The sequence below is a fragment of the Solanum verrucosum genome, unplaced genomic scaffold (assembly GCF_900185275.1).
Source record: "Solanum verrucosum unplaced genomic scaffold, falcon-dt-bn FXZP01000034.1, whole genome shotgun sequence".
NCBI classification, from domain to species: domain Eukaryota; kingdom Viridiplantae; phylum Streptophyta; class Magnoliopsida; order Solanales; family Solanaceae; genus Solanum; species Solanum verrucosum.
The window spans coordinates 248,661-264,702 of NW_026019959.1; the positions used below are offsets into that span (position 1 = coordinate 248,661).

The 16,042-nt window shown below is 28.5% G+C and overlaps 2 protein-coding genes across 3 annotated transcripts in view; one reads left to right on the top strand and one right to left on the bottom strand.

Annotated features, from left to right (window-relative positions):
* Nucleotides 1-16,042, bottom strand: part of LOC125814861 (phenylacetaldehyde reductase-like) — a 147,533-nt gene that overhangs the window by 43,395 nt on the left and 88,096 nt on the right. The gene's annotated exons all lie outside the window — the stretch shown is intronic.
* Nucleotides 7,472-13,612, top strand: LOC125814860 (cycloartenol-C-24-methyltransferase 1). Its single transcript, XM_049494308.1, has 13 exons — nt 7,472-7,598; nt 8,828-8,894; nt 10,078-10,151; nt 10,246-10,330; nt 10,436-10,491; nt 11,150-11,204; nt 11,502-11,549; nt 11,627-11,710; nt 11,848-11,964; nt 12,075-12,158; nt 12,255-12,380; nt 13,036-13,133; nt 13,227-13,612. The coding sequence occupies exons 1-13, from the start codon at nt 7,516-7,518 to the stop codon at nt 13,288-13,290; spliced, it is 1,041 nt and encodes a 346-aa protein (XP_049350265.1). The 5' UTR covers nt 7,472-7,515; the 3' UTR covers nt 13,291-13,612.

A 16,042-nucleotide genomic window follows, 5' to 3' on the forward strand; every position in this document is an offset into this window, starting at 1 on the left:
TCTCGAGCATGCCTATATTTGTTAATCTTGTGCACGGTATATAAATTGTTATTTTCTTGATCATTCACTTCACAATATATATATATATATATATATATATATATATTTGAGAGTTGAATTTAGAAAAATAAAATTGAGTATTATTTTTTTTATAAGCGTCTAGTGCATTTTGCTTGTGCACTTGAAAGGAAGAAAACATTTTTCATTATTTGTAAACTTAAAAAATGAAAGATTTACTTATGGAATTTACATTATAATAACTTTTCAAATCAAAATAGAGACTAATGATTTGTGAATTCAGCCGGTTTATATGGAATTTATATTAACCTTTTTAAAAAAATATATATTTTAATATTAAAATATTACTCGTTGTCAGAAAAAAATAATACTGAAATTAATAGTACATGAAAAATGGTGAAGAATTCCTTAAAATTCTAAGAAGAATTATAGAGTATTTTGTCAGTTGTTAGTCAAACATGCTTTCTGAAAGTACAAATTATGCTCAAATTAAATATGGATTAGATTTATCAAAAGTATACATAGAGAACTGAACATATAATAAGATAAAACATAAAGTAATTTCTATTATTTTATATCTAATTTCTCAACTTCCCATGGTCGGCAAGCATGTTTGACCATTAATCATCATAATTTTAGTCCGTTTTAAAAAAATATTTTGCTATAATTTTTGAATTTTAATTTTGTTGTAAAATAGTAGTTTGAGTTTTCCGATTTTGGGTACAAAATTATCTTTGTTAAGAAATACTTTATTTCTTTTGTAAAACTTTTTAACGTTAATTTAGATTTGTTTAAACTGCAATATAAATATCGAATCTCGAATGATATTATTTTTTTTGTATGTTGTAAATTCAAATCTGGTGAGTTCTAGATTTGTCCCCCTACTCCCACTTGTCATGTGCTTTTAGATCGACACATGCAAAGGACAATTGATTATTATCAAAAAAACCTAATTAGTGGTGGGTCAAAAGATATAAAATTTCACTTCATTTTTTAGTAAAAGTGGAAAGTGTTAGATTATTTATTAGAATTTTGATGAATAAAGTTATTTAATATTGGTAAAGGATATCATAAATATTGCATCATTATAAATAGTAATGTGTCCATGTGGGCACATATATACCTTTAAAATACACTATTAAATAGTGCAGGATTGTAAAAGATTCTCCATAAAATTTGATATCGTAACAACAATTTAGGCGAAGTGAAGTATTTTTCAAACATTTTTCCCTAAAAAAAAATAACTATAAAAAGCAACACCTCTAATAATACCAAAGATAATGATAAAAAGAGAACCACGCATGTAGCACCTTGTTTGGATAATTATTGTCGTTTTCATAATCCATTGTATTACATTATTTTATTTTGAGGAATATGATATTAATTAATTACAAATGGTTAACAAAATTAAGTGGTGAAACTAAGTTTATAAATAAGTAGTTAGATATACTTAATACAAATATTAAAATTGATAATAAACAATTAATGAAAAGCCACTTTTTGTTTATAATACCTAAGATATCCTTAAAATTGTTATTAAAAAAATAACAAATTCATTAATATCCTTTTAATGAAAAGGAGAAAAGTGAATATATAAAAAATTATTGATTAGGAGAAACGGGAAATATTAAAATTGATACTAACAAACAATTAATGTTAAGCTACTTTTTGTTTAAAATACATAAGATATCCTTAAAATTGTTATTAAACAAATAAAAAATTCATTAATATCCTTTTAATGAAAAAGGAGAAACGTGAATATATAACAAATATGAAGTTAGGTTTTATATTTAGACTCTAAAAAAGAGGTGTTCTATTGGGATAAATATTTTGAGAATTTTAAAAAAATATTAAAGATAAAATAGTCAATATTTTGGCCAAATTAATAATGTTCATAAAATGCATACAAATCAAATTTGCCATCTTATAAAAATTGTACAAGATAGAGTTATTGTTCAACTTCTTTTAGAATAAATAACAAAATATAAATATTAAATAATAATAATAATAATAATAATTAAAAAAGATAACGTTATAGTTAAATCAAATCAGTAGTTACATAACATCACTTTCATCATTATATAGTAAATAATTTAACCATATAATGACTGACTAAATTTACATAAAAATTATAAGTATATATATATATTTTTTATAATAATCATTCTCTACAATAGTATTTCACTATAATGATCAATTCTTTTTAGAATCATCTTTTATATTATGTTACATTATTAATTTTTTATACCATTTTTTTTTAAAAAAAAGACATCATCAATTATGAGAAGTATGATGGTAGTACTATTCTAGTATAATAGGAATAAATTAAATCTCACCATTTGAACTATAATTTTGAGTGTTAGATTTCAAATGATCGCATAAAAACTTATTTTAAGATTTAAAAAAAATACTTTTTAATTCTGTTTATTACATATTCTTTATAATATAGTATCTCACTATAACAATAGGAATAAAAATCATCTTTTGAATTTTTTGAGTATCAAATAGCAAATGATTGCACAAAAAATATTTTAGATTTTAAAAGTTCCACTTGTTAAATTATATTTAGATACATGACATTTGTATTTTGAAATCGCCTTCAAACATATATTAAAATATTTTAAAATTTCTCAACACATTTTTTATTAACACTACGACAATTATTTTGTACTATGATCGAATGTGCAGACAGAACTTCATTGTAATATGAGGACATGTTTGGCGGCAAATTATTATAAAGAAGGTTCTTCGAATATTTGTCATTTGAAGATACATCATAAACAAACAAGGGAAAAGAATTAATAAATATATTTTCTCAAACTCTGTGATCTAGAATTGATATATTTCTTACAAATAATGTATATATACTTTTTTCGTTAATATATCTATATTTATTAAATTTTTAAAATTGATTATTTGATTTCAAAAGTATTACATGACTTTAATACATTAGTTCACTAATTTTCATTCCTTCAGACCCGAATCAAATGAAAAAAAATAAAAAATTTCTCTTTTACTTAATCATAAACAAATTTGGATCAGATCTAATAAAAAATTATTGATTTTTTTTAATAAAAAAATGGATTGGATCTAAAAGGATATAAAGAAAATGGATGGATTTTTTTTTAAAGCTATGTAGTATTTTTAAAATAGAAAACTACTTTTTTTTAAAAAAATTAGTATATTAATAAAAGTGATAAATATATATAATTTATTAAATATGCTATTTTAAATGATAAAAATATATATAGATTATTTTTTAATAAAAATTACATTCACTCTAAATGACGAAATTCAAAAGTATACTTACTTTATTTTCCAACAAACAATGCTTGATTCTCATAAAAAGGTTAAAGTACCATGAAGATGAACTTTAATTTTAAAAAAAAAACAGACACGTCCACCACTCACATTTCTATATAGTGGGGGGAAAACATTATGGAATGTTAGTTCTCATTAAGATAAAATATTATAAAAAGACATAATTTAGATCTCAAACTATACTTAAATACTCATTTAAACAAGCTGTAAGATGTTATTATGATTCCTTCTTAGCTAAAGAATATTTGTTGGACCCATCAGCCGCCCATTACTCAAACAATAGAAAATGTTTGAACCTAAAATCTCTTCATCAATATGGTAAGTTTTTCAGAGGTGTATTCACGATTTTAAGATGATGGTAATTATAAAAAAATTGATTTAAGATATAAATTTGACCGGTTTGATATTTAGGTTTTTATTACTGAAAATTGTTAAAATTTTAATATTATATATATATGAATTAATGAAAATGTCAAACTACCAATAACCATTAAGAGAGGTATTATCTATTTTTTTAAAAAAAAAAAGATAAATAGAAAATTCTAATTTCTAAAATCATGTAGAGAGGTGCACCCCATCATTATCGCATTATAGTGTGGGTTCACAAATCTTTCAATATTTTTTAAAAAATATAACACTACTATATATGATCTCGAGAGGGAAGCATGGGTTCACGTGAAACCGTTGACTCCCTTAATACGCCCCTGGTTTTCCCTATCTCTTTAGGAAAGGATTTTATTATCAAAATACAAAAATAGCATAAGTTTTTTCTTTAAAAAAAAAAAAGAAAGCAAAAAATAAAACACATTTTGAATATGCACAATTTCATTTGGTCAAATACACATACAATTCTAATTTGTTCCTAATTTTCACAGTAATACTTTATCTCAATTATGTTTCATTTTAATTATTCAATTCCATTTTTTATATTTCATATAAACACAAAATATTCAATGAAAATACGTCGATTGTATTAAGATTCACTGATTTCAAAAAGAAATTAATAAGCAAATTAGAACAAACCTCTAGAATTCATTATTTTTATTGCTGTTGAGTTTTAGTAATATTATTAACAAGGAATCGGAGTTTTTTTCTTTGCATGTATTGAAACTGAGTTAAAAATTTAAAAAATAGATATTCGAGTTAAACTTAGATAAAAATCATAAAATCGAATAATATGAAAAACAAAATATAAGACGTTATCTAATTAGATATTTTTATCTTACTTTTTATATTTTCAATCACACTAAATAATTGCTACCAAATAATATTCTTTATGTTTGAAAGGTATATGAAAAAGGAATTGGAGTGTTAAATGGAATATAACTAAAGTGGAATATAAAAATAAAAATTGAAGACAAATTAGATTCATTTTCTATGTATTTGACATGGCGGCCGGCTTCATGTGGTAGAAAACAAGACATCTGTCTTGGGCTGTCTTAGAAAATAGCTTTCGACATAAGTATTAGAGTCTAAATAACTTTTTAAAGCATATGGTGTTCGATACTCTTCCTCATACTTTTGAGATATTGGTGCTTTTGTCGTCTAAAAATTAAAGCATATATATCATTTATACTAACAGACATACACGTGTCATAATCTTATTCATTGATTCGATATTTATTAAATATCGGATTGACGGATAAGATTGCACCACGTCCCTATTTAGTCTTCCGTTAGAGTGAAACACATATATTCTTTAGTTTTTGAACGACAGGGACATAAATGTCCCAAAAATATAGCGAAGGATATCATATGCCATTTACAATAATTTAGAAATATATTTATTCATTTTGCCATGTATATATTAACAATTTTACATCTTAAAAATCTTGATGAATAGTCTTTAGCTGGCCTAGTATTTGACTATTTTACTTTTTTTATGTACCCTTTCTATATGTGGTCCATTGGCCAGCTCTTTGCTTGCCCATTTTCCCTATTTAAAGTTGGATATCTAGTCAACACTATTACCCACTCAAATTCCAGTTGTTCAAAGGATATGCTTTTATTACCATTTTTATATGTATTTAATAAAAAAATCATATAAATATTTTAAAAATTATCGAATTTTCGAGAATCTTTCACTTTATTTTTGGATCCACCCTTAGTTACATTATTTCTAATATAAATATATATTTTTTTCTTTTTCTAGATTACATGTACGGTTTCAAAGTAAAATCCAAAGCGGCAATATAGACCAAAGTAATAAAATAAAGATGGACAAATGGAAAAATTAAACTTGCATATGGACATATAATTTTGTTACTAGTGTTTGAATATGTGATTTGGAGTTAAAATTTTAAATTTTTAAATATTAAATTTTATTTATAAGTATATATTTTGTAAAAAGAAATAAAGAAGACTTGCTATTCAAAAGTTTCAAAAAAATTGGCCCATGTTTGTTTCTTGCAAAAAATTATATTAAAGAATAAATAATTATTATTATTATTATTTCTGATTAGTTAATCATTTAAAAATATGTATGTTTGAAAATTTAAATTCACAAGTATTTATGTATAAAAAGCATATGAATATATGTGATTAGTCAATAATATGCCTTCTTAGAATATTTAGATATCGTATTTTTGAATTATGATTTGCTTATATAATAAGATTGTATAAAAATTGAACAATTGTTTAAATATAATTTTCACAAAGAATTTTCATTTTATGGGGGGGGGGAGGGGATTTAATTTAAGAACTTCAAATTACTTGTCCAAACAAAAAGCGAGTATTTTCAAAGACGTTTTCGTGCGAACCCAAACAAGACATACTAAAACACTCTAAAACGTAAATTAAATGTGTAGACCCATAAGATGTAAGTACTGGACATAAAAGCGTAACTCCTGAATGTAAAAAGGTATGTCTTGGACGTTAATTTTGATTTTATTATTTTCAAGTAATTTTTGTTATTAAACTTAATTTTTTAATTATTGGTGTAATAATATTTATACTTTATGCAATCATAATTTTCATATTGTAATATTTTTTCTAAAATTAATAAATAAACAATAAAATAACTTGTCATAATTTTATTTTCAGATAATCATGCCTGAAAATTGATAGTATTGAAATTTCTTTAATTTAAGAACTTCAAATTACTTGTCCAAACAAAAAGCGAGTATTTTCAAAGACGTTTTCGTGCGAACCCAAACAAGACATACTAAAACACTCTAAAACGTAAATTAAATGTGTAGACCCATAAGATGTAAGTACTGGACATAAAAGCGTAACTCCTGAATGTAAAAAGGTATGTCTTGGACGTTAATTTTGATTTTATTATTTTCAAGTAATTTTTGTTATTAAACTTAATTTTTTAATTATTGGTGTAATAATATTTATACTTTATGCAATCATAATTTTCATATTGTAATATTTTTTCTAAAATTAATAAATAAACAATAAAATAACTTGTCATAATTTTATTTTCAGATAATCATGCCTGAAAATTGATAGTATTGAAATTTCTTTTATAAAATTATGACATTATATGACTTGTAACCATGATTGGAACTTATCCCTTATCTAGTTCGACATAAAGCGTCTCGACTCACGCTCTTATGTAGTACGACACATACATTTCTAGTACGGCAAAATGTATAAAATTATGACATATACATTTCTGTAAATTTGTTTTTTTCAACAAAAAAAATGCAATTTGAAGTTGTGTGAAAGTTTTGGAAAATATTTTTCTTAATTTTTAAAAGAAAATTATTTTTCTTAAATTTGAGGATAATGAGTTAATTTGAAAAACATTTTATCCAACCAAACATTAGTCACATCTAAAGCGTCTCGACTCACGCCCTCGTCTTTAATTTGAAATTTGTAGTGATTCGCATGATGAACCGGGCCCTAAAGATGAGTGAAAGAGACGTGGTTAGATATATCTGACGTGGCCACGAACCCCCACTCCTGTTATGGTGTCTTTCAATTTTTGAGTGCTGGCATTAGGCATATATATGAGTTGTTGTTGTAGTTGTTTCCAGCATATTTGCTTTTTCTAGGATCCGTCTCCGTTTTGGCATTTCCATTTTCCCATCTTAAAGCTGTAAGCTTTCTTCTTTTCTTTTCTTTCTTCTGCATTGTTGTTAATTTCATGTAAAACTCTCTTTTATTGATTTCATCAATGGGGTTTCTTTAATCTTGTTTTTAGATCTTGTGATTTGGGAAAAAGAGATGTCAAAACAAGGGGCTTTTGATCTGGCATTTGGGGTTGGAGGAAGAATTGGCAAGGATGACGTTCTCTCAGCTGTTGACAAGTATATACATCTCCCTCTGTTTACCTCTTTTTTTGGTAGAAATCTTAATCAACCCCTCAAAAAGAGAAAAAAAGATGAACCCTTTAAGGTTTAGAAGCTAAAAATCTGAATTTTGTATGCAACCCCTCAAAAGGAAAAACAAAAAAAAGTGGCCATCTTTTCTTTTTCTTTAAAAAGATTCAATTTTTATCATATATTTTTCATGGGTTTTAAGTCTTAACTTTATGTGAGGTTTGTTTAGATTGATTGATCTGTTAGGGTTAAGAAGTTATGTATTTTGATTGGGCTGGATCATAGAGGCTTCTTTTTGTTGATTACTACTGTAGATCCAATTTTATTTTTGTGTTATGCATATAACTTGTTGTAAATGGAGTTTGTGATGCTGATCTGTCATTTTCGTCAAAGATTCTGTTGTGCCAACATTATGTACCTAGTGTTGGATAAGTTAAGAATGTTTCACTGACAACACAATTTTTAAAGTACAAGAAAATTTGAATTGGAAGCTATATTTTTGACTTATTTTTTACTTGGGTCCTTGGTGCCCACAATATTTTTTATATATATATTTATGGTGATAGGATAGATCTTTTTTGGGAGTAAGTTACTCTGCTGTCCTGTTTTGTATTCATGTTATTAAATGCCTGTTTTCTTTGTTGAGTATAAAAAAATGTATTCTCCTTTCTTCTTTCATTTGTTTTTATCCAAAGGGGTGAAGTGGTATTATTTATTGGTTTTCTAGTAATAAAAAATAGAGAAACTCTTAAGTTTGGTGGACGGTTAGGAAGTGAATTATTTATGTATTAAAATCTGCATAATTAATATCATGTTTCGTAGCATTTTAGTTGCTATGGGAGTATAGAACTCAGCGCTTTATACAACACACCAAGTATACATTGAAATAACTAATATATGCATAACTAAAACCTTGACGGTTGATTTAACTCTAAATGATAATCAACTTGGTGGATCTCTTAAAGAGAGTTTCTTTGACATGTGTGGATATCTCTGTTTTTGAAGGTTCTTGGATCATTTGTAGTCAAATAAATGAACATATGAATCCTCTGTTAGTGTCCTAAAACTAGAAATGGATGCCAAATATCTGCTACCAGCCAATTTCTTAGTTGCAGTTGACTTCCCTTTTTTCCTTCTTCCTTTTTCTTGTATGATTGCTAACCTTCTGGCTTTTAGAATTGTATTTGTTGATTTGAAATTTTTGTCAAATGCTTTAGGTATGAGAAGTACCATGGTTATTATGGAGGTGAAGAAGACGAGAGAAAGGATAACTACACTGACATGGTGAGAGACATTCTATCAATCTTATAACTTCATTATCCCTTTGAGAGCAGGGGTGTATTGGTTTACGAAAGAGAAGGAAAAAAAATGATTTTTACACCTTGCTCCTGACTCTTAGATTTGATTTTGCTGAACAAAATGAACAAAGAGAACACATTTTTTTGTTTGGATAAATGTAGACAGACAACTCCTTTTCTTTTATTTTTGCTCCTTAAGCTAAATTATTGATATTTATGGGAAATACTAAAGCTATGGTGATCGTGAAGGTTTTTGAGGTAGCAAATACTATTGGTTTTAGTTGGAGGTGAAATATAGGAAACTAATTTCTCCTAGACAAAGACTCTTTCGTTTCAGCTTTCAAGTATATTGTCACTTTTCTGCATTTTGGAACCTAGAACTCTGCTTTTAGTGAGAAAATAAGTTCTTATATTTGAGGAAAAGGCAAAATTTTCGAGACTAAAGATCTGGATTGATGTTGGATTAGGGTTACAGCAGATATAGTTTAGTCATGTACTCATGTCTTACATAAACTCTAAATGCACCAAACAGGGTCTATTACTACGATGACTGATAGTGCAAAAATGGGATTAGTGTAAATCTAAAGTAAGTTGGAGAAAAGCTGTATCAATAAACCAGCAATCCCTTGGAATTGATATGGCTTAGTTTTGTTATGCAAGTCCTCGCATTGTTCTTCCTCCTGCGCACCAGCAAAAAGCTTACAAGAATTATAACTCAAAGGATATTCATGTCAAAGTTGCTATGAATAGAGTTGTTAAGATCATTACACGAAGTGAAATTCTACATAGGTGGTACTAGCAATACCTGCTGGTTAGAATTAAGACAGTTGTTGTATTTACACTTACATTGATCTGATGTTTGCCAGTTGCCACAAACCTTTTTCAACTCGGTATGAGGATTTAGAGAATCTCCTTATTATATCAATATTGCAAATTGCAATGAAATGGATCTGAATAGAGTGGAACGGCTATGGAGGATGCATGTGGCCTACCCCAACTGTTTGAGATTGAGGATTATTGGCTGATGATAGATTGATTTTGCTATTGAAGCTTTTATCCTCCAATCAGTTCACTGTCTTGCTTAACATATAGTATTCATGTACATTTCGTTGAAGCACAATTATGTAATCTGGTGTAACTGCTAAATTAGTAATACATCTTATATTCAGGTAAACAAATACTATGATCTTTGCACCAGCTTCTATGAATACGGCTGGGGAGAGTCATTCCATTTTGCACCCAGGTTTGTTTATCTTGGTCCATTCATACATAAGTGAATGAATGTTAGATTTTGGTCACTTAGTTATTACTTACTATTTCGATCACATTGCCTGCAGATGGAAAGGAGAATCACTCCAGGAAAGCATTAAGAGGCATGAGCACTTCCTTGCCTTGCAATTGGGATTGAAACCAGGACAAAAGGTTTGGCTTGCATATATTATCATTAATGAAAAAGAAGACATAATGAAGTACTTGCCTTATATTACTGCTCCAAATTACCTGTTGAAACCGAGATTATGACTGCAGGTCTTGGATGTAGGATGTGGAATTGGAGGGCCATTAAGAGAAATTGCTCGATTCAGGTGAATGAAGATATTTTTTGAATTATTGAGCTCCCACTATCATTTGGGCCCCATATTCCACTTTATCCTTTACTGGGTGATTATTCAATTGAAATTTGATGAAATTCCATATTGCATCATGCTATATAATGCCAACCCTGCCACGCAACCAATATAATGGATCCTCATGATGGCAGTTTAGCCTGTCTCTTTCATGTGTTTCCTCTAAGTGTATATCCCACATTATCCCATGGCGAGTGGTAGGATGAACATTAGGCTATTGGTGTGCACTTGTTTGGCAACTGCCACTCATCTCATGACTCTTTAGACTTAAACTTTGTACATTCAATTTCCTATCTTTAGCTAAGTTATGCATAGACACTCTATCAAAGCTGAGGTTGAATGTCTGTACTGAACATTTGGAAGTTGGGAACACAACAAAAGGAATGCTTGTTCATTTAGGTGCTTGTTAGAGTGTTCACAAAGCTTTTGAGTTTAACATTTTTAATTGACACAACTAAAGCACGTAACAAGGCCTGCAAATTCCTCACCTGCTTCTTTTTACTTCTAATAGTGGTAAATTGTATATAACTTGATCTGTGAATTTACTTATGGTAATCTGCCTATCTTACATAGCAATTTCTGTAGAGTCTCATCATTTTTATTGTAAATCATGCAGCTCTACATCAGTTACAGGCCTCAACAACAATGAATATCAGATATCTAGGGGACAGGTATTTACTTGCTCCCTGGTTCTGTTTGTAAAACTATCTGTTGCAAGAGGTGATGTAATTAGGCAGAGATTGCCTGTTGTTATTCTGACGATCTATAACAAATTAGAACACAATTGAAGCATGTAGGACCTGTTTACTTTCGTCAGAAACTTGATTGTACTTGGATAAGATCACATGTCATCTAGTATTCTGGTCAATATACAAAAACAAGAAGGATGACTATGTTGCTCTTCCTTTTTAAATGGTTGGAATTTTTATTTTTTTCCGAGTAGTTGTCTAACACCCTTTACTCTGCAGGTGTTGAACCGCAAGGTGGGATTGGATCAAACTTGCAACTTTGTAAAGGTAGTAAACTGGCAGATCAAGTCAATCTCCTTTGAACTGCCTGTGCAGTGCTTGATAGTCATTTGGTGTCTATGCAGGGTGATTTCATGAAAATGCCATTCCCTGACAATAGCTTTGATGCAGTATACGCAATAGAAGCTACCTGCCATGCACCAGATCCGGTGTGTATATTTTTACTGTGTTCAATTTTAACTTTGTGTTTTTTAAACCACTTGCTTTGCTATGTATATGCAGTGCATGACCTGATTCATACAATTGTATTCTTCTAATTTGTTTTAATACATCTGATTTTTGTCAGGTTGGATGCTATAGAGAGATCTATAGGGTGCTGAAGCCTGGTCAGTGCTTTGCTGTGTATGAGTGGTGCATGACTGATGCATACAATCCAAATAATGAAGAGCAGAAAAGGATCAAGGTGAATCTTAAATTTTTGAAGTCATTTATCAATTTATTGGACTGTTTCTGTGCGTTTTTGTGTTTATTTGTTGGATATTTAGACTTATCTTAGTTGTTTATTGGCCATAGGAAGAAATTGAGCTCGGAAATGGTCTCCCGGAGATTCGATCGACACAACAGTGCCTAGAAGCAGCGAGAAAAGCTGGTTTTGAAGTAAGTTTTAAGTCCTTTTCTTCTAATAATATTATTAAGCATTTGATTGCTCTTTGCCATTTGATTACTAAAATTCTACTTGTCAATGATATGTAGGTTGTGTGGGATAAGGATCTCGCTGAGGACTCACCTGTTTCATGGTACATGCCTTTAGATACAAGTCACTTCTCATTCAGTAGCTTCCGCCTAACAGCAGTTGGCAGACTTTTCACCAGAAATCTGGTAAGATTTCTTACAAAGCTATCTCTTTTTGTTTTTTGATGGTTCATCTGTAGACCTGTATGGGAGGTTGGATAACTTTGACATCCCAATTAATTCAATGTTAAGAGTTGGAAGAAAGACCTGAAGGATCCGTTTTGTTTTGAAGTATGAGATATCCTGCTTCTGTGGCAATATTCTGTTTGTATTCCATTAGCTTTCTATATTTGCAAACAATTTAACTTGAACTTCCCATTTTACGCTTGAGAAAGCTCTTGTAGACACACAAATGTTATAGATTGTCTTAGGCCAAAAGTTTCATTGACACAAACGTTTGAAGAGTTCACCTTTCTTTTCAAAACCCTGTGCCTTTCAAACTTTGCCACTTTAATTAATACCATACTACAAGATTAGGCTACATGACCTATGCTGAATTCAATACTGAACGCCAAACGCCCTGTCACTAACTTCGTTACTTATATGGTGATTTGTAAAAAAATAATTATATATTGGATGATGTGGTCTTTTATGTATTAGCAATACTTTAGATAACAGTTGGTCTGTCCTATATAACAGTTCATGTATTATTATTAGTTGATTTCATAACAAGTCATGCATGCATTACCATCCTTTGCGTAAGGAGAGCATAAACTAAACGATCCCTTAAATGTTTTGTTAGGTGTCGGCACTTGAATACGTGGGAGTAGCTCCTAAAGGTAGTCAAAGGGTTCAAGCTTTCTTAGAAAAAGCTGCAGAAGGTCTTGTTGGTGGTGCCAAGTAAGATAATGACTCTACTTCATATACATACATATTAGTAAATATCGAACGTTATGATATATTAACCTTTAAAACCTGTCGTTGTCCTTTCAGGAAAGGGATCTTCACACCGATGTATTTCTTCTTGGTTCGCAAGCCAATTTCAGACTCACAGTAATATTTGACTTAGCTTCATTGCTTTAGTTAGCAAATCTTTGAGATTCTTGACCTTGAACTTACATGGCCAGGCTAATCAAAGGTTGTTTCGTTTTTCGCTTGGGGATTGGGGGCTATTTGTTGTTCTTGCGTTGCTTGTTTGTCACCATTTTTGCCATTTGTTGTTGTTCTGAACTCCTAATTGTTGCTAGTTTTGCCATTGATTGTTGTTCTGAAAAATATGCTGTTGATAAAGTTGGGCCTTTTGCTAAATATATGACAATGGCATTAAGGTGATACATTCTGTTGTTCTTCTTGAGAGTTGATAAATATAAATTATTGTATGTCATGTGCATCATTATACAAACTTGGGGTATATATGGACCGGGTTGATTTTTTGGGTTTTCAAATATTAAATCAAATCAAATTATTTGTATTGAATTTTTAAATCTTAATGATGTGAAATGTGTATAATTATGTATAAGGTGTATAACAATGTGTATAAATTGTATATTTTTGGAAAAATCCCTTAAAATTTATACTATTGGTACTAATCTATGTTCAAATATTAAAATAAGTATAGAACAAATTTAAAATCCGTTTATAATTAACCTTTAAAAGTAATAATAAGAAAGTACTATAACTAACATAAAATTAGATAGAATACTTAAAGATCTTGCGTAATTTGACATTAATTATTAATAGGAAAATTGTATGAAATAACAAACTATTAATTCAAATTAAATGTTATAGCCATAGTTTCTTTTATTTGTAATTCACATCAAACATTTCATGTTTTTTGCCATATCATTTGTATGCCGAAATATACAAATAGACTGAAATATACAAATGCAGGACCCATTTGTATACCGAAATATACAAATGTAGGATCCATTTGTATACCGAAATATACAAATGCAGAACCCATTTGTATACCGAAATATACAAATAGATCAAAATATACAAATGCATAACCCATTTGTATACCAAAATATACAAATGCAGGATCCATTTGTATACCGAAATATACAAATAGATCCAAATACATATTTTTAATGTATATGTATACCGAAATATACATATTAAAATTTGCTATGGAGTGCAATTATACAAACTATAGCTATAGAATACAAATATGATTTTTATGTTTGCTAAACCTAAAATTTACTCATTATTAATTGCACGTTTAGATAAGTAATTTTAATTATTGTCACGGCAGTTTAAATAAGTAATTTTAATTATTATCTTGACAATTTGATAGTGTTTACCTCCTAAATGTAGCTACTAAAGTAAACTATTTTTCAACGTTAATAACCTCGTATTCATATACTATAATGATTTATTTATTACAATTGCTTATTTCTTCTTATTTCAGGCGAGAGAGAAAGATAGAACCTACTTTCTCATCTCAAAACAAGTATCGTTTTAGCAAAAAAATAATTTTCTTAAAATAACTCACTTTAGAAAATTGAGACAAAAATAAATAATTATTTTCAACTATATCCTTAAATAACTTATTTTTAATAGTGTTCATCAATTGTTGAGAAATACTAATAAATAGGAATAATTTACTAAACAATCCCTTATATTTATCATTTATCTCAATACACATGATGAGCTAAAGAAATACTTAATTTGGGACAAATAACTAGATTTATAAAAATAATTTAAAATAGTGATAATTTAAATATGCAACTAATAATTCATAACAAATTCAAAAGAAACTTTAGATACTTTGTCTAAACATTAGTATAAAGAATAAATTGATCAGAAGAAAAATAAAAATAATATCGGAATTAAAGAGGATAGTATGTTGTTCTCCATTTCTCCTTAATTTCTATTTTATTTTAAGTTAAGTATATAGAAATGTGAAGGATGGACGACCAAGGATAAATCAGTCAATTGGTGCATTGATTTTTTTTTAATACAACAACATCATATTTTTGAACATATATAGTGCATCAAAATTGGTGTTTTTGTTGCTTCATCTCCTATTCTTACACAATAAAAATTTGCTTTTATCTCAACTACAAACAATTGTAGAAAATAAAGAATCAATCTAACTGAATATTGTTTTTTCTTCACAAGATCTTTTCTGACTTTCACATGATCTGAGGTTGACAATTCTTTAAATTTTGAAAAGGTTAGAGTTATAGATTTCTTTTAAATTTAGTCCATAGCTAGGCTGGTGGGAAGTTTTAGAAGCTATAGAAAATAGTCTTTTACTATTCCATAATTTACTTATTTGAATCCAAAATATGATCAAAGTTTTGATGACTTGCAGGTAAAGAAGCTTTCTGAAAACAACTTAATAGTGACAGGTAGTTTATAAATGTCTTGTAGTATTTGATTTATGAGATAATTTTGTATTATTTCTGTATTCTTTGAGATTAAATTCTTCCTAGAGTTTATAAAAGTGTCTTCTTTATGAAGATGTAGTTCTACAAAGTCTTTCTATCTAATGTTTCTTATTTTGATCTTGAATTGAGAAATTGTTTCTTATTGACACAAATAATATCAAGTAAATTGTTTAAATTCGATTAATACATCTCAAAATACTTGTAGCAAATTAAAAAGTTATTTCAAAATGCAACATGTTGGGCCCATGCTTAGCACGGGTATACTTATCTAGTAATAAAAAGGCACATGCACACCGCTAAAAAGATGCGGTGCAATGATAATTTTTATCCTAATTAAAAAATTTAGGTTCGAGCTTTTAATATAATTTTTTTTTATAGAAAATGCTATCTCCCGAGTGAAAGTCTTTTCCGATA

What these genes read in the sequence shown, in the direction of transcription:
- LOC125814860 (XM_049494308.1), top strand. Translation starts at nt 7,516, where the DNA reads ATGTCAAAACAAGGGGCTTTTGATCTGGCATTTGGGGTTGGAGGAAGA. An exon ending in ATCAGATATCTAGGGGACAG is followed by an intron (nt 11,205 to 11,501) that starts GTATTTACTTGC and finishes TTTACTCTGCAG; the next exon opens with GTGTTGAACCGCAAGGTGGG. An exon ending in AAGAGCAGAAAAGGATCAAG is followed by an intron (nt 11,965 to 12,074) that starts GTGAATCTTAAA and finishes TATTGGCCATAG; the next exon opens with GAAGAAATTGAGCTCGGAAA.